This window comes from Penicillium rubens, assembly GCF_028828025.1.
Source record: "Penicillium rubens strain IBT 27055 chromosome Unknown utg000001l_segment0_segment0, whole genome shotgun sequence".
Classification (NCBI taxonomy): Eukaryota; Fungi; Ascomycota; class Eurotiomycetes; order Eurotiales; family Aspergillaceae; genus Penicillium; species Penicillium rubens.
Genome location: NW_026890599.1, coordinates 1466713 through 1486481, shown reverse-complemented (window position 1 = coordinate 1486481; position 19769 = coordinate 1466713). Strand labels below are relative to the sequence as shown.

The 19769-nt window shown below is 50.4% G+C and overlaps 6 protein-coding genes across 6 annotated transcripts; 3 read left to right on the top strand and 3 right to left on the bottom strand.

The window, feature by feature from the left end:
* Window positions 1–1842: 1842 nt before the first annotated feature.
* On the top strand, window positions 1843–2622 carry N7525_000592 (SANT/Myb-like DNA-binding domain-containing protein; the record flags this gene model as incomplete). The annotated part of the gene is made up of 5 exons (XM_002562196.2): window positions 1843–2157; window positions 2228–2275; window positions 2336–2368; window positions 2427–2510; window positions 2581–2622. The coding sequence occupies 5 exons, from the start codon at window positions 1843–1845 to the stop codon at window positions 2620–2622; spliced, it is 522 nt and encodes a 173-aa protein (XP_002562242.2).
* A 912-nt stretch (window positions 2623–3534) lies between these two features.
* Window positions 3535–5415, top strand: N7525_000591 (uncharacterized protein; the record flags this gene model as incomplete). Its single annotated transcript, XM_002562197.2, has 6 exons — window positions 3535–3996; window positions 4066–4216; window positions 4271–4343; window positions 4395–4508; window positions 4566–5271; window positions 5332–5415. 6 exons carry the CDS (start codon window positions 3535–3537, stop codon window positions 5413–5415), a joined length of 1590 nt encoding a protein of 529 aa, XP_002562243.2.
* A 447-nt stretch (window positions 5416–5862) lies between these two features.
* Window positions 5863–7247, bottom strand: cox5b (cytochrome c oxidase subunit IV; the record flags this gene model as incomplete). The annotated part of the gene is made up of 6 exons (XM_002562198.2): window positions 5863–5951; window positions 6025–6115; window positions 6186–6286; window positions 6425–6583; window positions 6825–6878; window positions 7025–7247. The coding sequence occupies 6 exons, from the start codon at window positions 7245–7247 to the stop codon at window positions 5863–5865; spliced, it is 717 nt and encodes a 238-aa protein (XP_002562244.2).
* Window positions 7248–7487: 240 nt separating this feature from the next.
* Window positions 7488–8645, bottom strand: N7525_000589 (SANT/Myb-like DNA-binding domain-containing protein; the record flags this gene model as incomplete). Its single annotated transcript, XM_002562199.2, has 2 exons — window positions 7488–7613; window positions 7665–8645. The coding sequence occupies 2 exons, from the start codon at window positions 8643–8645 to the stop codon at window positions 7488–7490; spliced, it is 1107 nt and encodes a 368-aa protein (XP_002562245.2).
* A 1784-nt stretch (window positions 8646–10429) lies between these two features.
* Window positions 10430–17967, bottom strand: prp8 (U4/U6-U5 snRNP complex subunit PRP8; the record flags this gene model as incomplete). The annotated part of the gene is made up of 2 exons (XM_061211625.1): window positions 10430–17418; window positions 17469–17967. The coding sequence occupies 2 exons, from the start codon at window positions 17965–17967 to the stop codon at window positions 10430–10432; spliced, it is 7488 nt and encodes a 2495-aa protein (XP_061070851.1).
* Window positions 17968–18388: 421 nt separating this feature from the next.
* N7525_000587 (60S ribosomal protein eL34) lies at window positions 18389–19138 on the top strand (the record flags this gene model as incomplete). The annotated part of the gene is made up of 4 exons (XM_002562201.1): window positions 18389–18412; window positions 18474–18487; window positions 18615–18738; window positions 18950–19138. The coding sequence occupies 4 exons, from the start codon at window positions 18389–18391 to the stop codon at window positions 19136–19138; spliced, it is 351 nt and encodes a 116-aa protein (XP_002562247.1).
* Between the last annotated feature and the right edge of the window lie 631 nt (window positions 19139–19769).

Here is a 19769-nt window from a genome sequence, read left to right as displayed (position 1 = left end):
TATATGCCGCACCAGGAAGAATTCACGCCTGATCTTTGGCATGCATCATCGTCAAACCAAACCGGAGATACTCGATCATTACTCGATCATAACCACTTGGTATTTCCTAGTCAATTGGAAATGCCAGAAAATTCAGTAGTCCTGGTCGGCTTGGGCGTCAGCAATTTTGTTAAATTGTCACCGATAGGAGATTGACAGGGATGCAATATGTGTGTGACAAAGAAAATGCCAGCAGGATTCTGAGAGGCTGGGCTTCTTGAATATATACACGCCTTGAATGAACCCCGCGTTGTATTAAGACCAAAAAATAAATGCTGATAGGTCCTCCAGATCCTTTACCCCATACCGTGCATGCTCTCAACAACCTGCATGATGGGCAGAGAGGGGGAAATGGTACCCCGGTGGCTTCACACGAAACCGTCTTGTGGCTGATCTAGCTCGCCAAGTCTCGGGTTGGACGGAGACTTCTACTTCTGTCAGTTGAATGATAATGATTGCGGGATGAGTTCCCGGGGCCACTGGATGCCTTTGAAATAATTAGGCCCTCGGGCGTGTCGTTGACTCGCATTGGGCGTGTCCTGTCATCCTCGCACGGTGTTGTGAGATCTCGCCGGGTCACCGGATTCTGGAACAGGCCACTCGCGGGTCTCTTCGGCCCAAATGAATCACAGAACGAGTCATAAATTGTGACAGGGCCCCTGTCCGGGCATCGGTTCCTAGGCCAGGGAAGAACGGGTTGTGGAATGCACCGGAGGGGGAGTGGTTGGAGGCGCATTTGAATCGACACTGGATTTTAATTTGATTGCATGAATAATCTACATTTGATATATAAGGGAAAGCCAGCATAAAGGGGGAGATTATAAGAGTGACAGATATAGAGGAGGAATAATAATAGAGGGGGATGACAAGTAAACGGAGATTCGAAGAATGATCTTCAAAAGGAACATCAAAACATTCAAAACGTTCTAACTTGATAAACTAATATATATGGTATAAAAAGGTGAAAACTAATACTAGATAAACAGTAATATATACACTTTAAACACTATAAACACTATAAAATTACATCTCTACTGCTATTATTACTTTGTTGTGATATGAGGTGACTCCATCCCCGCTCTGCCTTTCCTCACAACTTCCCTCTCCTCCTCCTTTCTCTTCTCTCTGTAACCTTGTCTCTCTCACTTTCTCCTCCCTTTTCTCCCCTTTTGTTTTTAAAAGTCACCTTTTCTCTTGGTTCCTTTCCTCCAACCCTTACCTTGACTTCCAAAAGTCATCACTCAGCCTCATGTTCTCCCCGTATTCGGAAGAATTCGAGGTCCCCGAATCGACGCTTCGACCATGCGATTTTGACCTGTGAGCCTTCCCTTTGACTTCCAAACACATAGGAGTTAAAACACTCCGGTCGGAGTCTGGACTTCTCTGTGTCGCGACTTATTCCTATTGTTCCTGTTACCTCTCTCAATCTGGTTCTGCCTGGGATGCGCCTGTGTCATCGTCTTTAGTGTAACGCTTCCCGAGAGTTGACCAAGGCGCGCCAGTACCAGATCCTGCTAACCCCCCTGCGCGGCCTTTTTGTATGTACAGATGAATCGGCACAGTGTGATTGAAAACCGCGTGTGTCTTTCACCATGTCGTAAGTCCCTTCGTCTGTGATCTCCGTCCGGCCTCCAGCTGTGGGAGGGAGACTGGGTTGGAACTCAAGTGCACTGGGTCGCGTTCTTATTACATTGCCTCATCTCATTTTATGTCTCTTCTATTTTCTGACCCTTGGCCTGATTAGTTCCCCCCCCGACATCTAAACGGCTCAAGACGTCGGCAACTACCAGCGCTCCCCCGCATATGCTTGCCCAACAACAGATCCATCCATTCCACCGCGTCCCAACCTTTGAAGGCATCCCGATTCCGACTGCTCCTTTACCTCAACAAAACCCCGGCGCTTCGCGCAAACGTCCTCCGTCTCCCACGGGATCGTCAGCCATGATGCAAGCCCCCGGGAATCCTGCGGGTGGTACGATTGATGACCCCGGTGCGATTCCCACGGTCGAGTCCACGCCCAAGAAAAAGGGACGCACAAATACCCCGTGGACCGCAGAGGAGGAGCAACGGCTCAAGACAATGCGCGATGCCGGGCGCAGTTGGAGTGAAATTGCCAAGGTGCGCGCGCGCGGCTTTTTATGGATTGAAACTATGGGTTGCTGACCTGGGTTCTTCTTTTCTGTCGCAGACTTTCCCGACCCGAACCGAGGGCAGTGTCAAGAAGCATTGGTATAAGGTACGCAATATAAAGCGGATTTGGTAATACCACGCCTCGTCTTACTGACAGCTTACGCAGGATATGCACTACGCGGAATTTGCCGAAGATGAGGTATGATCCCGATTGTCTTTTAATGTCCGTTGTCGCATCCGCCCCTAACGTCACACAGTCTGTGAAGCTTCGTGAGGCGATCAAAGAGTACGAGGCGAACAAGTGGAAGGTGATCGGTCAGAAAGTGGGAAAGCCTGCCAAAGTGAGTGTCAAAACTTCCCGTGTCATTAGTCTCATTATGCATCCCATCTAATCTTGGTATTTTCCGACAGGCTTGCGAACAGTATGCCAAAGAGCATTTCAAGAACGTCTGACCACCACGACACTGATGAAGTGATGATATCGTTTTCTTAGCATCTTTTACGAATTTGGCATTCTCTCTTCCGGATTCCCTGCAATTCCAGAGCGATGCAAGTTTCATCGGTGGCCGCTGGAGGCCACTGATTTCACAAAGCAGATGGAGTTGGTGATCTGGATCTTTTTTCTTTTTCCTTCAGAATTATTCTCGAATTTACTTGATATGCGCTATGAACACCTGCGCATCCTGCTCTGCGATCATGTTTCCCCTCTAAGGCGTTGTCTGTTTTGATTTGATAAGCGCTGTTTTCTTGCGCTTTTTGTGTTCATCAATACCATATGATTCCCACTGGTATTCCAGTATGAGGAAATTGCATCAGAAATCAGACACCCAATGGCCTGTGTGTTGTAAGTAGTACTAACTATATGTAGTACATATGTAGGTACCTAGGTATAAGTAGTATATGTCCAGGTGGAGGCGGAAAGCGGGCGATCTTATTTTTTTTCCCCGCGGCAATCAAATCTTCCCCCATTTTTCCCCCACTGGAAATCGGATGCTTTTCACATCAATTAGTTACCTCCTGCTACCTGCTGTTACTTTGGTTTGCACTTGAAAAGCCCTTGATTTCGAAGGTAATCCAAGCCCTGCGTGATTGCCTGACCAAGTCCGCTGACGCTACAGTGTGTTCATAGTGACTCCTCTTCGAAGGTAACACAACCTGTGCACAAGGGATGGCTACCATGAAGACGAGTAGTGTGGCATTCTCTCATGATCAAGGTATAGGACAAGCCTCCTGCATGAAGACCGGTGTTCGACTCTTGTCGTTCTGAGAATATACGGTTAAACTTGATCTGGGTAATTCCAGCGAAAGGACTCAATGCGCTTTTTCTCTCCTCACAAATTAGGTATGATACTGACAAATGACAGCATGGCTTCGGAAAATGAAATCACCGCCCTAGCGGTGCACTCCAGCAAGGAAGACCCGGCGACATTTGCGCCTGAATCCCCCGGCGTGGCCAACAAGGATGAGGGACTCTACGCCGAGACCACGACCAATCGCCGCAATCCCGTTGGATCACGATTGGGCTCCGTTATTAGAGCTTTTGAGAATCAGCTCATCGAGTATAACCTGGAAGCGCGTGGTATCGAGCGAGTTGCTGCGGATGAGCGCATGAAGCGCAACACGTGGATGTCGTATCTGCAAGTCTCCTTGCTTTGGATCTCTATCAATCTTGCACCCAACAACATTACCCTTGGGATGCTAGGGCCTGCCGTGTATGGTCTCAGTTTCCGTGATTCGGCACTTTGTGCTGTCTTTGGCGCCTTCGTTGGTTCCTTCGTCGCCTCTTGGATGGCCACATGGGGACCCGTTTCCGGGATCCGGACATTGGTGCGTAACACACTAACCTCGGGAATTTGTTGGACTATTATTTGATTGAGAGGGCTAATTGGTGACTAGGCCTTTGGAAGGTATTCGATGGGCTGGTGGCCTAGCAAGATCATTGTTGTATTGAACCTAATTCAGATGATTGGATACGGCTTGATCGATTGCGTCGTTGGCGGACAAATCTTGTCTGCTGTCAGCCCTGGTGGCATGTCGGTAGCTGTCGGTAGGTAATTCGGGGAATTTGCACATTAATAATGGTACTAATTGATTTGAATAGGCATCGTGATCGTCGCGGTTATCAGTTGGGCTGTGGCCACATTCGGCATCCAAGTTTTCCATTACTATGAACGGTTAGTATGAGGAATTATTGCCATGAGGTATGGTGTAACTGACGGTCCTAGATTCGCCTTTTTGCCCCAAGTAATCGTAGTCTGCATCCTTTTCGGAGTGTCATCAGTGAAATTTGATTTGTCGACCACCTCTACCGGCGATCCCCGGACAGTAGCTGGCAATAGGTAAGTCTGCAGCTCAGACTTAAGAATCGAAGCCCACATTTTCTAACATCATCCCAGGCTATCTTTCTTCTCCATCTGTCTGAGTGCCGCAGTCACCTACACCCCACTAGCAGCGGACTTCTTTGTCTACTACCCCGAAAACACCTCCCGGGCGAAACTATTCGGCCTCAGCCTGGGAGGCCTCCTCGTCTCCTTCACGATGGCCCTAGTCAGCGGTGTCGGGCTAGCCTCAGGAGTCTCCAAACACCCAGAGTACTCCGCTGCTTACGAGCAAGGCCAAGGAGCCCTAATCGTCGAAGGATTCAGCCCGCTACACGGCTTCGGCAAATTCTGCTCTGTGATCTGTGCCCTAGGCCTGATCGCCAATACCGTGGCGCCCACCTACTCCGCCGGCATCGACTTCCAGATCCTCGGTCGTTACGCCGAGGCAGTACCGCGCGTCATCTGGAATACCATTGCCGTCATTATCTATACCGTCTGCGCGCTAGTTGGCCGCAGCAACCTCTCCGAGATCTTCACCAATTTCCTCGCTTTGATGGGCTACTGGGTTGTCATCTGGATTGCTATTGTCCTCGAGGAGCGGTTCATCTTCCGCCTCCGCACTGGGTATAACTGGCACATCTGGCGGGATCCGTCAAAGCTGCCCATTGGCATTGCCGCTTTCACTGCCTTCGTCGTTGGCTGGGTGGGTGCTGTATTGTGTATGGCGCAGGTGTGGTACATCGGACCCATTGCTAAATTGGTCGGTGAATACGGTGCTGATGTAAGTTGGACCCTACCCAACCTCGTCATGTGTCTTGGACTCTAACCTATTGTTCATTAGATGGGAATCTACGTTGGGTTCTGCTGGACTGCGCTTGTTTACCCTCCTCTCAGATTCATCGAACTTCGTTTCGTGGGTCGCTAGGCGTGACTGATATATGGTATAGATGCCATGTCCAAGCATAAGAGTCAGTCATATTGCTGCTTTTGGACAAGGCTCTGCACGGCGTCTCATTAGAGGCTTCGCTTATACTACCGCATTTCCTAGATGCATACGCCTGCATTAGATCAAACGTGATATATGGGTAGATGGGTCGACTGGAAAAATAGATTTTTTTTGTTTCTCTTTCCATCTGACACCAGTACTCCTAACAGCAGCGATATCCCATCCCATAGTATATAACTACAAGTACAAACAGACATAGGTCAAAAGTAAGAACCCCACCAATACTCTCATTTCATCTACTAGAGCACTATAGTACAAAAGAGACGGAGGGAGTCACGGAGACAGAACAGAGACAGACACGCAGCATAATGTTCACACTGTATTGGGATTTCCAAGCAACAACCAACGAAAATCGGCATTAAATATTTACCGGTACCAGTAGTCGGGCTTGACGTAGTCGGCGAAGGTCTTGGGCTCGACGTGAGGGGGGTGGTGGTGACCGTGGTCGTGGTCGTCTGAGAGCGAGAACGTCAGTACAACCAGCAGACTATCATATATAGGGGAAAGTAAAGAGAGCGAGTAACATACGGGCGTGGGGGTCCTCCTCGGGTCCGATGTAGTTCAGCTTGACCACGTTGCCGCACTCGAGGCAGCGCTCGATGGGGCGCTCGCGGGAGACCTAAAACATGTAGAGTCAGTTTCTAGAGCTGGAGATATGAGCCCGGTTGGGCTTGGGTGGGGCGGCATACTGTCAGCCAGGTGACCTGGTGGGAGTCTGCGGGGAAACCGGTGCAACCAGCGTACTGCTCATCACCGGCGCCGTTGACGATGATGGGGTCTTGGAGTGTGCCTGTATAAATCCACCCATTTCGTCAGCCAATGTCTCGGTCTTCGTACCAAAGCGATGATCATGTGATTCCGCGGCAGTATTCGGTCATTCAATCAAGAACTGCGATGGGACGTTGAGGGATATGTCAAGGAGTCGTACCCTTGCGGGAGGCATCAAGGGGACGCATGTCGAAGATGTCAATGCCCTGCATCTTTCCGATGAGTTCCAGACGCTCGAGACCGGTGGCCTGGTCGAGATCGGTAGGAATGGTACCGGGCTTGGCACCGGGAGCAAAGAGGTCGTCCTCGCCCTTGATCTCTATATACGGACAAGAGAAATAGGTCAGCATTGTGTTTTCTAGATATTTTTGTAGATATCCACTTCATGTAGAAAAGCGTGGCCCGCGACTCGGGAAAAGTATCCGCATAACCAACACCCGAGGTTCCATAGCGTTCAATTGCACACAGATTCTCGAGCGGGTGGCTAGAAGAGCAAGTTTCGGGCTGCAGAGGCTGGAAGAAAAGCAATTGACTGCTGGGGGATCGGGTAAAGCACTAACCATCGAAAGTCAGAATCTTGCCCTCCTGCTTGGGAGCCCACTTCTTCTCGTTGGCTATAAGAGTTTGGCGTTAGCTGGTAATCGCAATAGGTACTCCATGTCAATTGCAATTGACGGTAAACAGCCCCTTGTGGTCGGGGTGCGCGGGGATTGGAGCAGTTGTGCGAAGGTCGGATCAGGCCATTTGAGGAGTTACGTACAGCGAATGACGGAGGAAGAGAAGGGGCGCTGGGCGAGGGTAAAAGCGCGGGCAGGCGAGCGCCTGGCGAGGGCGGAGGCTGTACGTTGGAGGAACATTGTCCTGGAGGTGATGGGGTGGTTGACGCGGGGCGTTTGGGGCAGGAGAGGGAGTTTGGAGGTTTGAGGTTGGGCGAGTTTGAAGCCGCTTTGGTCCGACCTCGTGTGATTGGCTGGCTGGGTCATCCAATAGGACCGCGATTGATGATGAGTCATCCATTCTCATTGGCAGGAGCTCTGTAGGGCGGTCTGCTCAGCTACGACTTGGAGCGGCAGAATGTCCGTTTTGGAACATCTAGGGCTTCTCTGGGTAGGGCACGGGGTGATATACAACATATTGACAACCTTGGAATAAAATAGACCACACGCGCTATAAATCATAATATACTAAACAAGTGCATCTAAACTAGCAAAACAGAAACTCCATCAACACTCAAGCTCTTCGGCTCTCAGCTTACACGCCGCTGGTGGTATACCAGGTCCAAGCTTCCGGGAAATGTGTGCCCATTTGTTGTCCTCATAGTCCTCCAGTGCCTTTTTCAGTTTCTGATCCTTTCCTAAAAATTAGCGCAGTCCCAGCTTTTTGGGGGAGGATAAACATACCAAAACAATATCCCAAACCACGTCCCTTTCCTTCAATTTGGTACAGTAACGGACCTGTAATGTCTGTTGTTTTCGCCCCGGGAAGAAGCACTCAATCTGCCTCCAGGAAAACTTCCAATGCTCCTTCAGGGCTATCAACATCTCATCTTCCTTGTGACCGAATCTAGTCTTTGGTGCCCTCGGCTGAGGGTATGGTGCAGGCACGCCTGGAAGGTTCATGAAGCTACGGTCGATTTGCGGCTGGTATTGGTCACCCGCGGAGGACGCACCAAATGCTTGGGGTGGTAGTCGATGGTGGTGATGCTGCTGCGGGAGAGCAGGCTGGAGGTAGTCCTGGTTCGACGTCTGGTGGGAAGACGAAGGGCCGACATCAGCGTACGGCAGGCCGGCCGGTTCGCCTCCCGGGGCCGATGGGTCACCCATGGGTAGGTTTTGCAAGATAGGTCGGTACCCATAATTGTGTTCAGTGTCTTCACTGGCCTCAGGCCCGTTATCGGTACGTCGTCGTTTTCTGCTACCCTGGAGGTAGTCCTGGTTCGATGTCTGGTGGGAAGACGAAGGGCCGACATCAGCGTACGTCAGGCCGGCCGGTTCGCCTCCTGGAGCCGATGGATCACCCATGGGTAGCGTTTGCAAGATAGGTCGGTACCCATAGTTGTGTTCAGTGTCTTCACTGGCCTCAGGCCCGTTGTCCGTACGTTGTCGTTTTCTGCTACCCTGGATTGGGGAGAGTCTATACCCGTGTGTGTTGTAATGTGACCCCGGCTGACGTTGGGGCGAGTGGCTCGTGATGAACGTCGATGGAGAACCAAAGGGTGGCTGGGTTGTATTAGAGTGGTAGCGAATTTCAGTAGGCCTCTCTTGGAGCAACTGCGTTGCGCCGTAGGGAATGCTATCCTCCCGGTTCGCATCTTTACCACTGTCATGAGGAGCGTAGTTAACCATGAGGTCTCGGTAAGGGTCCGCTGGTGCTTCAGACATATATAGACAACACCAGGGCCTGCAGTCCCAATAAGTGGCTTGAGTGGCTGTGGGAGATGAACGACTTCAAGGCGTGTTTATTTCCCACGTGTCTCTCTCGACTTGGAAGGCAAACGAAAAAGAAAGAAAGAAAGGAAAAGGCTTCTGCTGCTGCATAGGACGATGCGAAGAGAAACTTGCCTGTATATGTATTGCAACAAAGAAGGGAAAGGCCTCAGCGGATGTGCAGAAGAGGATAGATAGGATCACTTTGGGTCAATTTGTAGGCGGTTCTTGTAGAAGAATCGGTCATACATAATGTATAGTAAGGTGAGATAACGAAGATTTTTCCTAGATTATGAGCGAACGAAAAAAGAAGAGATGGACATATCTATAACAACATCTGGAGAGCCCCTAGAAATCCAACAGTGTGCCGGTGACCAAGTTGGAGCGTGCGTTGCCGGGCTGATTCTATCAGTCACCAGTGGACCGGACTGCAAGAGGAGTCTGTATGATCATAGTCAAGTTATTTCGCGATAGGCAGGTTGTATCCCATCTTTCCGGCCTGGGATAGCTGATTTTCTTTGCTTTCGCACAGACTCCCAACATCAAAGGGACGGGTCTAAAAAAAAACCTTCGAAGCGGTAGAACTCTCCCCAAAAGTATTGTTGGCAAAGCGCCTATTCATGGGGGTAAACGACCAAACGCAAAATATGTGACTAGGGTGAGTCTGGGGTCAAGAGTCAAGAGTCAAGAGTCAAGGCAAAAGAAAAAGACACGGCACATAGATGAAGCCTGTCAGGCTTCGGGCACATAACAAATCAAGCAGCTCATTCGTCGGACCGATCTATCATGCAACTGCGCCATCGTGGAAAAGAGGATATACTGTATCGGCTGATTGATACAGTATAGGCTAGTCGAGTAAGCGATGGCAAGCTATTCTATTGCACCGGGCTTCTTCGGAGCCAAGGCCTGCGGGAGTCAATCCAGACGTCCAATAAAACAGAACAAGAAGAACAGGGGGATGAAACAGACAACTGAGAACAATATTGGCGTTTGGACTTGACAGAGCTCTATTGTTGGAAGAAGAATAGACATTCCAACAATCGAAAAGAGATTATTGGAGGAGATGAGGGCTAAGTTGGATCACATGGACTTTTCAGCCACCCCGCGGACATTCCCATACAAATCTCCTACACTCTACTTGACTGTCCTTTATTCTCCCGTTGGATTTAATCGAATGTACATCAAGAGATGTGATGTGATTCGGAAAGACTGCCACTGCCGATGTGTGTTAGCTGCATGCGGGCCGTCATCTGTCAATACAAAGAGTCTAATGCGTCAAAGTGGAGAGCTTAGGCCGATGATTTCAATAATTGCGCAGATATAGATATTTCTTTCCCATAATGTCCACGGACCTTCGGCTGATGTTCTATAGTTCTATTGGGCGTCTGCTCAGGCAGCCTTCACATAAATTGCGGCAATCTTCATAGCGCAAGGTGGCGACGCAAACTGGTGCATTCTGAAGCCAACCGCATCCTCGTATACTTACAAGGGCGGAAAAAACTTATTAGACAATAAAATGAAAAGGTTGAAGTGAACAGAAAATCCATTCCAAGGAAACTCGTATTGTACAAATAAATCCACACTGGCCTTTTTTTCCTAGGTTCTCGCTGCAATACATGAATTATGGTTGTCGTGATACAAGAACCCAAATGAAAAAGAAAACAAAAGGGGGAGAAAAAAAGACAACGCTGGGGAAAAAAAAAAGAAAAGACATTTTTGGCCTGATCAGCTGCACATGTTTACGCAAAGTTGTCAGGCCGGTCAACCCAGATGTCTTCGAGCTCAGCGAAGTTTTGGAAGTGCAGGGGACGGTGTTGGTCATCGTAGAACTTAAGCGGGGTGTCGATCTTGACGTAGATAGGTCTCTTCTCCACGCTACCAAATGAGCTGCCCATAAAGCTATAGTTCCAGACGTTATCCTCGGGTACAAGGAAATAGCCGCGGATCTTGTCACTGAGGAGCAGCTGACACTTCTCACCCATGTTGGTGGAGAAGCCTTGAGGCTGATCCGAGGTTGTGTCCTTGTTCTCTGCGCCCCACTTGTAGCCCGCCGGAGTGAGGCCCCAGGCGGCAAGTGAAACGGATCCAGGAGTGAAAGAGACCGTCATGGTCACGGTCCTCTTATCCCACGAAGGATGGGCGTTCATGAGCCGTGCGTGATGTGTGACATCTGCGGCAGGCATGTACGGCGGCTCATTGCCAGACACTGTATGGATGATACCAAGCGGCTCCAAGTTTTGGAGATAGTCGTGCTGCGGCAACTGGTGTGGCAGCTGGACGTCCCGGGTATTACCCACCTGTGGAATCATGACAATGGTGCGGACCTCCTTAACCTGATCATTGTCTGGGGGAGAGCTACCGTAAAGATAACCCGTGACCTGCACTCGGAGATCGGCGATAGTGATGAATCGCTTGAGGACGTTCTTAGGCATGATGTAGGTGTAGCCTTCGTCCCGAATGTCGTCAGAGGACACATAGATGTTGTTGGCCCTCGTTCGGAGGTTGGAGGTCGCAATCGCACGAGTACGCCACTCTGTCTTAGAAGCAAATGATTGCTGCTCATACTGAGATGTAGTGGTAACGACAATGTCCTCACCACGAGCGTTCTGAGTCTTGGTCGTCACAGCAGTGAGCTGTTTCTGCTCTTCTTGCTGCTTCTCGATCTCCGCCGCCTGCTGTCGCTGCAGGGAAGGCGCACTGATCTCCATACCCAGGATAATATCACGAACTTCGCTACTGGTCAAGCTCTGAACGTTGACATTGTTCTTCTTGCCATAGTCATTCAAGATCAGATCACGCAATTGCACTTCGACCTTGATCCAGTCCTCATCAGACAGGGACGGCCAGATGTGGTGTTCTTGGGTGATAACGGTCTTGTCAGGTCGAAGAATGATCTTGGCTTTATCGATATTGACGTGAAGAGCCCGGAGGATGAGAATGAGGCGAGAGAAGGCAGTGTACGGGGAAATAGACTTGAGCCACTCGTCATACAGGTTGAAAAGTACCATCTGAGGCTCGGTTGCACGGAGAATCATATCGGCCAGCTTCTCGACCTTCATGGCGGCCTGGAAGGGCAGCTGGAGCTCAGAGGCACGAATGGAGATGTTAGGGAAGTCGAGCAGGTGGACCTCGAGAGGGTCAAGAAGACCCTTGCGGGTGACAATAAGCTGCTTCGGTTGCTCTTCCACGGGGAGAGATCGAATGAGAGCTGCAACTTCTTCGGCTGTCTTCCACTTGGCCAACTGACCCAGACGCTTTTGGCCTGCCCAGACACTGGTGTGGATGATCTTCAGGAACAATTGTCCAGTCCGAGGGTTGAAGATAAAGATTGCACCGTTAATGGGCTTCGTAGTCAAGTTACCCTCGAAGGTCTTGTGGATCGTGACACGGTAGACGTTAGTGTCATCGATGAAGAGCTGGATCTGTGGGCTGAAGAGCTCGGAGTAGTTCTGAGAATTGAGGAACTCCTGGCTGCTCTCCGAGGCATAGAGCTGGAGACCCTTGCGGATACGCTCACGCAAGACATACAAAGCTGGGTTAGCTTTCATGATCTTAGCCATAGCCTGCTGAACCAGAGTCTTGAGGCCTGGGAAGTACTGTCCGTAGGCCGAGAAGAGGTTGTATGCAAGATCAACGCCAATCATCAATCCAGTGGCGGAAGGATAGATACTCATGCTGTCCGTAGTGTAGTCGAGATACTTAGCACGAACGTACCGCTCAATGTCGTGAGAATCGTAGTCACCATATCTAAGCTGAACGTCGATCCAGAACTTGTTTGTCGTGGTCGGCTCGTAGACGTCCTTGGTATCAAATACAAGGGAAGGTCGGGTGACATTCCATTTGTTCGTCGCGAAGAGCAGGATATCCGCACAAGAGCTGTTCATCTTGTAAGACTTACGTGGGTGAATAGTCTCTTTCTGAACGGCCTCGATGCCAAGCTGCTCCAATTCCTGGTCCAGGACTTGACACAAGTCCATGACGACCGATTCATGGATCTTCTGCCACAGATGGGCACGGAAAATCTGAATCAACGAAATCTTTAGAGTGGGAATCTTGCCGTGCAAGAAGATACCGGTCAAATCAAGTTGCACCTGGAAACCAACGTAGACGTTGGCGCGGTTGATGGTCGGCGACCACCAGAGAGTGAACCGACGGTTGGGAATCTGGTTCAAACCGGATCGCTGAGCGTTGGTAAGCTTCTTGAACTTCATACTCTCTTCGAAACCACTGTTGTGCAGGACAAGGTAGTCATGACGCAGGTAAAGCTGATCTTTGTCGACTCGGAAACCAGCCCACTCTGTCTTCTCGGATTCGAGGCTAACTTGCTCAATCTTGAAACTGTGCGTTTGAGCCGAATCATCGGTGCCCTTCTCAGCCCTAGGAGATGTAAAGGCACTATAGAGGCTTCTTTCCTCGGTAGAAAGCGCGGCAAACTCGGCAGCAGTGATCTCCACCGTTTGCTTCTCCACATTCTTGGAACCATCCTCTCTATAAAGCACCAGAATATGGTTCGGCGTCACCACAAGGTCCTCTTTCTCACCGCCGATCTTGATGCGGTACAGGCGGTCGATGCCATTCACTATGTTGAATGCACGGCGAGGCTCTCCATCGGGACCCAGAAGTAGGTCACCTTCGCGCACGTCTTCCACATTGATCTCGGTTCCATCGCATCGCAAGAGACGGGTCCCCTTGGCGAGACACGCTTTCTCCCAGAACAGACCTTCCCAGGATGGGAAAGCTGTTGCTTTGAACAAAGTGTGCTCGAGAATTGTTTCAACACCACCCAATGCTTGGATAACATCAGTGCGGTAAGCATTGAGGTTCCAGAGTTTACCGTCGTGTCGCTGGCTAGTCCACCAGAACGGATTGCTCTTCATCAGCTGGTATTGCTTGAACTCAGCGCGGAGTCGGAATCCCTTGTCAAAGCTGAGTGTGCTCCGATCCTTCTGGAAGAGCGTGTTAATGCGAGGAAGACCACGATCCCAGCTGTCCTCAAGATCCTCCAACGTCAAGCGGCGGTTCTGCTGCTGGGCTTCCATACGCTTCTGCGAGTATTCCATCCAAACACGCTGAGAGTCAATGAACTCGGCTTCCCAGGGAATGATGTATCGGAAGATATTCGGAATCAATGTTTCCTCGTCATGAGACATACCCGCTCGGAAGTGGGTGATACCAGTGTCGGTCTGCTTGGACCAGCGCTTATCACTGGTGGGAATGAGGATGTGAGATCCCGAGATCATACCAAGACCTCCAAGCTCCTTGGGTGTGTAGAAGACCGCGGGAGGGAAACGAGACGGCATCTTAGAGTTCAGACCGATCTTGACTCGAGTCTGGATCTTTGTTTCGCATTTCACGATGGTATCGAGAAGGTTGACAGTCGACACAGCAGCCTCACGGTAGTAAGTGAAAAGAGCAATCAGAGCAGTGTTCCACTTGTTGGCGATCTTGGTAAATGTGGTCGAACCAGAGGACATAAGGATCTGTCGGATACGGTTATTGAACTTTTGAACATCCTCTTCAGTGACCTGGAGGAAGGCATGTGCCGTACGTTCCTTGGTGGAGTTGTCTACCAGAGACCAGACACTGTCTTTGACTGAGAACTCCTCGTTCAAATTCCGCATCTTGGGGAGAATCCGGACTTCGAATCCATTCATCGAGAACAGCAAATTGGGGTTGTCCTTACTGTACACGCTGGCGAATGTATCATCCCATTCAATGGTGGTGATGGATCTTGGGAGCCGGTTCTTCATGTCCCAGAAAACAGCACGACCAAGGTTGACATCGTGACGCATCAAGCGCATACGACAATCACGAGGCCAGCACTTCTTATTCTTGTAGCCAATGACGTTCTCGAAGTTAGGGTCAGGATTCTCGGTCAAGAACCGTTGGATCAGGTCGCGGGAGTCATCGGCCTGGAATCGGAAGAAGACCCAGATCTTGTCAACGTAACGGGTGTACAGACGAATGGGGTGTCTTGTCTCAGTGGCACGATCTCTGAACTGCAAGAAATCGTTGGGACTTCCGGGAGGACCGGCCATTTCACTGGCTCTCTGCAAACCGAGAAGCAACAGATCGATCATCAAGCCGTAGTATTGGAACACGAAGCCCGAGAATTGCAAACCGCGAATCAGTCCGTAGCTGTTGGTGTGGTTCATGTCCTTGTAGCTGAGCTGAACATTGTTCTTCGAGGTGATGTAGTCAGCCAGGTTGTGATCCATGATCAATCGGAGCAACCGATTCAGCAGAGTGATGTCAATCTTCTCATAGACCTTGGATAGCTCAGTCTCGATCATCACGTTCGTCTCGCCTTCCGCAGTCTCCCAGACATTGGACAGGTTGTTGATACCCTGTGTCCACTTGTATGTAAGTAGAGGAGGAACCTCAGAGTCGGAGGGCTTGATCCAAGCGGGGAAGAGATGGCGCTGCTCTGCTTGGTACCAAAGGTACTGATCCAAATAAGCGTCGGTGATCTTCTCGATGGGCTCAATATCATAGACAGGATTGATGTTGTTGTAGTTGTCGTTCATGTCAATCTTGACCTCCTTGAACGCTCTCTGTGTCAGGAGGAATCGCTTGATTCTCGCCAAGGTTGTGCCGGGAGAATCGTAGGCCTGCTCGATAAGAGCCAATTCCTCTCGCTGGGTTTGGTTCAGTCTGCCCTTCACAGAGTAAGACTCGCGCAGCCGCTCAAGTGCAAGGATCAGGATTTTAGTGTCGTGCTTGTAGGAAACACTGGGGAAGGGAATCGGGGAGAACTTTCGAGACTCCAGCCAGTGAACCATGGTGGTGTAAATTGCGACCGCCTCTTCAGAGGAAACATAAGGGCCATCCTTCAGATAGTTGTGTTGACGCTCTTGCTCAGACTTGAGCCAGAGACGGGTGAGTCGGCCAAGGTTCTTCTTTGCGACAGTCTTATCAACTGTGGCACCACGGCGAATTCTCTCTCGGTTGTAATGAGCGACAGAGATCCACCAGTCGGCCTTGCTTTTGACATAGCGAAGAATGATGTTCTCAATCGGTGCGGGCAGGCCTGGAACCTTCCATGGGATGTTACTCTTCCAACATCTCCAAGCCTCTGATAAATGCTGCAGAACCACGTTGACCTTGTTTTGCTTAATACCCTCGGGCATCATGTCCATAAGATCGGCCATGACGGATGCACGCAATTCAAGATCGAAATGAGACTCCACACGCTGCTTGGTGACCGTTTTGGCAACACCCTTGCTGTGACGACCCTCAAACTGACGGGAAAGCAGGTTTCCGAGCCAGCGCTCAAGGAGCGGAATAATACCACGCATAAAGAAAAGCCAAACTCGCCAAGCGGGCGCCCAGAAACCACATCCGGGGCCCTTGCCAACGGGACCGGAGTTAAATCGGTAGTAAATCAAGTGTTTTAGATCCTTGCAGGAACGGATCTGGTGCATAAGCTTATACTTGTACCGATACATACCGGTAAGCTGGCCCACATGGTTGAAGGCATAAAGAATACCATCGGCAAGTTGGAAAGCATCGATGTTACCCAGACGATATTGGACTTGGGCATCGACGATGAGCTTGGTCAACCGGAGAATTTCACGCATCAAGTGGAAAGCATTTCCGAAGCGAGACTTCTTACGCTCCTTGGTGGTCAATGTCTTCACAGGCTTCAAGTTGAAGTTATAATCAAGATGAAGATAAGTCAAATTTTTGCGGTGAATCAACAGATTCAGCATGTTGAAACCCTGGCGACAAACTTGCAAACCGGCCTCAACCCAGTCAATCGTTGTTTGCTGGAAGAACTTGGTCGTTTTGAGGGTCTTCAGGAGGTTCTGCTTGCTGTGAGCCTTGGGTGTGCCTTTGTGCAATTCATTGAGAACGTAGGTCTTGAGCATCTTCTGGTATGAGACTCGGACTTTGACAGGTTGGCCCTGTGGGCAGTGCTCCAAGTACCATTGCTTGACCAACGGCACATCCTGTGCACGAACCATCTTGCCAGATCTCTTATCGAATGGGTGAGGGGCCCACCACAGGGCGATGGCGGACGCAGTGTCGGGTGTGTAAAGTTCTTCGTCATCAAAGAAGGGCTCGACGTCACCCGGAAGCTCAAACTCGTCGTCTTCATTATTGCCAGGCCCGAATATTTTGTCTTCATGGCTGACGGTGATATTTTTAGGCGCGACGGAGCGGGAGGAGATCGGATTGATGACGGGGTCGAAATAGAAAGCCGGCAGGTTAGGATCCTCGGTGCGAACGTAGACAACCTGGGGATGGGAGTACCAAGCGACCTTGACACTTCGGGGCAGGGTATTGTAGAGGAAAGGGAAGGTGACCCGGTACTCAGTTCGAATCGGGGCACGGAAGATAATGCGGTCAATGGCGTTGAACTCGCTGAAATCTTCGTCATTAGGATCGATATCTTTGTACAAAGGCTCAAAACGGGGTCCACCAGGAATGGCGACGTTAAGGGCCTTGGCTGTGAAGAAGCTGTTCAAGTCGAACATGTGGTAGTAGTTTTGGTCGACAACATCACTCAGAATCTGGTGACTGAGCCGATGGAGAGTCGCCATCTGGGGAAGAGACAAATTCCACTTCTTGTAGCTCGGACCATTCACGTGGGGGGTATCAAGAAGGGGACGGTGATCGTAAAACCAGTCATAAACTGCGGCATCTTCGACGTCATCCAGTTCCATCTGAATGGGCTCCAACGGTTCAACATCTTCAATGTTTTCGGACCACGAAAGAGGTGGTTCTTCGTCGTCAAATGGGGGAAACGCATCCGCTTGAAGTGTCTGCGGTCACTTTTCTCCCGACGCATGCACATCCACATCGTTGCCCATTGAGCGTGGAAGACAGGCTCGATGACACGCGGTGTCTCATTGACTAGAGTGAGACAACCGTTGACGTGATAAAGCACCTTAACTTCTCTTGCTGACTCCCAAGGCATGGGCATGTTTTCCAATAGCTTGAGGACGGCATGTGGCATGAACTTGAGCGCACCGAGGTAGCTCCGCTTCTCGTTGGTGAATTTCTTCTGCGAAACGTCACCAATATCTCGGACAATCTTTCGCAGATGCTCCGGTGGCATATCAGCCTTTTGCGTTTCGACAAATCCTGCTTTGCGCTTCTCGCCGAACCGATTGCGTTGCGTGCGCAGCCATTCATTTTTCTTCTGCGCAAATTTTGCGACATTCGGGTCGGCCGGCGGCTGGTAGCCCGGGGGCGGCGGCGCCAGTGGCACGGAAGGAGGAGCTGCACCCCATCCTGGAGGGGGAGGAGGGGGAGGAGGCAAAGATGCCATGATGGTGATTGATGGATGGAACCCTCCCTCGTAGAGGTTGTGTTGGCTCCAAGTCGCGTCAAGCCAGGTTGGAGGTCATGTGTAGCAAGACCTGTAGCTAGTAAAAAGGAAATACAACTAAAAGGAAATAGCTGGAAGATGGGGAGATGGAAGAAGATGGAAGATTGAGATGCAAACGCGACAAAGATAGAGATCCACGATCCCCTACGCGATGTGACTATCTCTGCTCCTGTCCCCGTCGAACTTTGAGAAGTGGCGGCTCCGACTGGCACTATTCCGCATTGGGACTAGCGCAACCTCGCCAAATCTGCGCTAGCGTCGGCTGAAGCAGAAACCCACACAAACCCATCTCGACATATTTCACTTTGCTTCACGACAACTCCGACAACTGCCGCCCTTGACCAGTTCAAGTACAGTCAAGATGACCAACAACAGACTGCAATACGTGAGTTCTACGAGAAAATCCTGACCGGAAAATTATTGATCTGACTCTTTTCGATTTTCAGCGCCGCCGGAACCCGTACGTTTCAAAATTCCCTCACAAAGACCATTCCCTCAAACGGCCATGATGTATACGATGATTCGAGTAGCGGGATGGCCACCACCTTTTCGAACGAGTTATTGACGGATTTTCTTGCTTTCAATAGGTACAACACGCGGTCCAACAAGGTTCGCATCGTCAAGACCCCCGGCGGTGAGCTCCGTTACCTTCACCTGAAGAAGAAGGGAACTGCTCCCAAGTGCGGTGACTGCGGCATCAAGCTCCCCGGTGTGAGTAGTCCCTCGGCGTCCCTGATGCATTTTTGAACGGCTGTGTGGGATGTGTGCGATTGCGTGTGGGCCAACCGAACGACTTTTAAAAAAATTCTGTCTGGGTGGACGGATGTGCGAACGAATGGTCAACCGAAACGCTACAATCTCCATACGGCCGTCTCGTTGAATTTTGGGAGCCGGATCGACTAACAATTTTTTTTTTAACCAGATCCCTGCCCTCCGCCCCCGCGAGTACTCTCAGATCTCGCGCCCCAAGAAGAATGTCAGCCGTGCCTACGGTGGCTCTCGCTGCGCTGGCTGCGTCAAGGACCGCATTGTCCGTGCCTTCCTGATTGAGGAGCAGAAGATCGTCAAGAAGGTCCTCAAGGAGTCCCAGCAGAAGGCCGCCAAGCGCTAAGCGTGCTTTTTGTCGGTGTTGTCCTTTTACGGTGGAGCGAACGTTATGGGGAAAACGGCTGGGAATGGTTCTCTTAAAACATTAAAGATGAACAGGAACAGCTAGCACGCGAGTCCAAAAAAGCAAGGCTCGTGGCTAAGCAAATGAATCAATTTCATTTACCTTCATGAGAGATTCCCTGACATGTCCAATCAAGTTGTCTGAAATTATCTCCGCGGTGTCTTTCAATCTGCTTCTCGAATGGAAGCCTCGTACATATCGTGTCTGTCCCGACCAGCAATCGTGACACTCGATGTCTAGCTGAGATGACGCATTTGGGTAAGTCTATGATGGAGAGTCGGGCAATATCTCTCAGGCCAGCCCAGCAACATCTCTTCTTGGTCTGCACCTGGTTTAACCGCCCAGGCTTTGACAAAACGTAGTCGTCGCTCGCTAGAACAATGACGTTCTCTGTGTTGGCAACCGTAGCCGAGTGTAGTTCGCCTAGTCTCCGGGCTGAAATACTTGGGTGTTGATCTCAGTTAAAGCTGCGCTAGTAGCCTTCATATGTACATTCGACGCGGGATTACGACCCCACATGGTCTGGTCAATTGATCTAGGCCTTCCAAGGTTGCTCTTACAGATTAAGCCA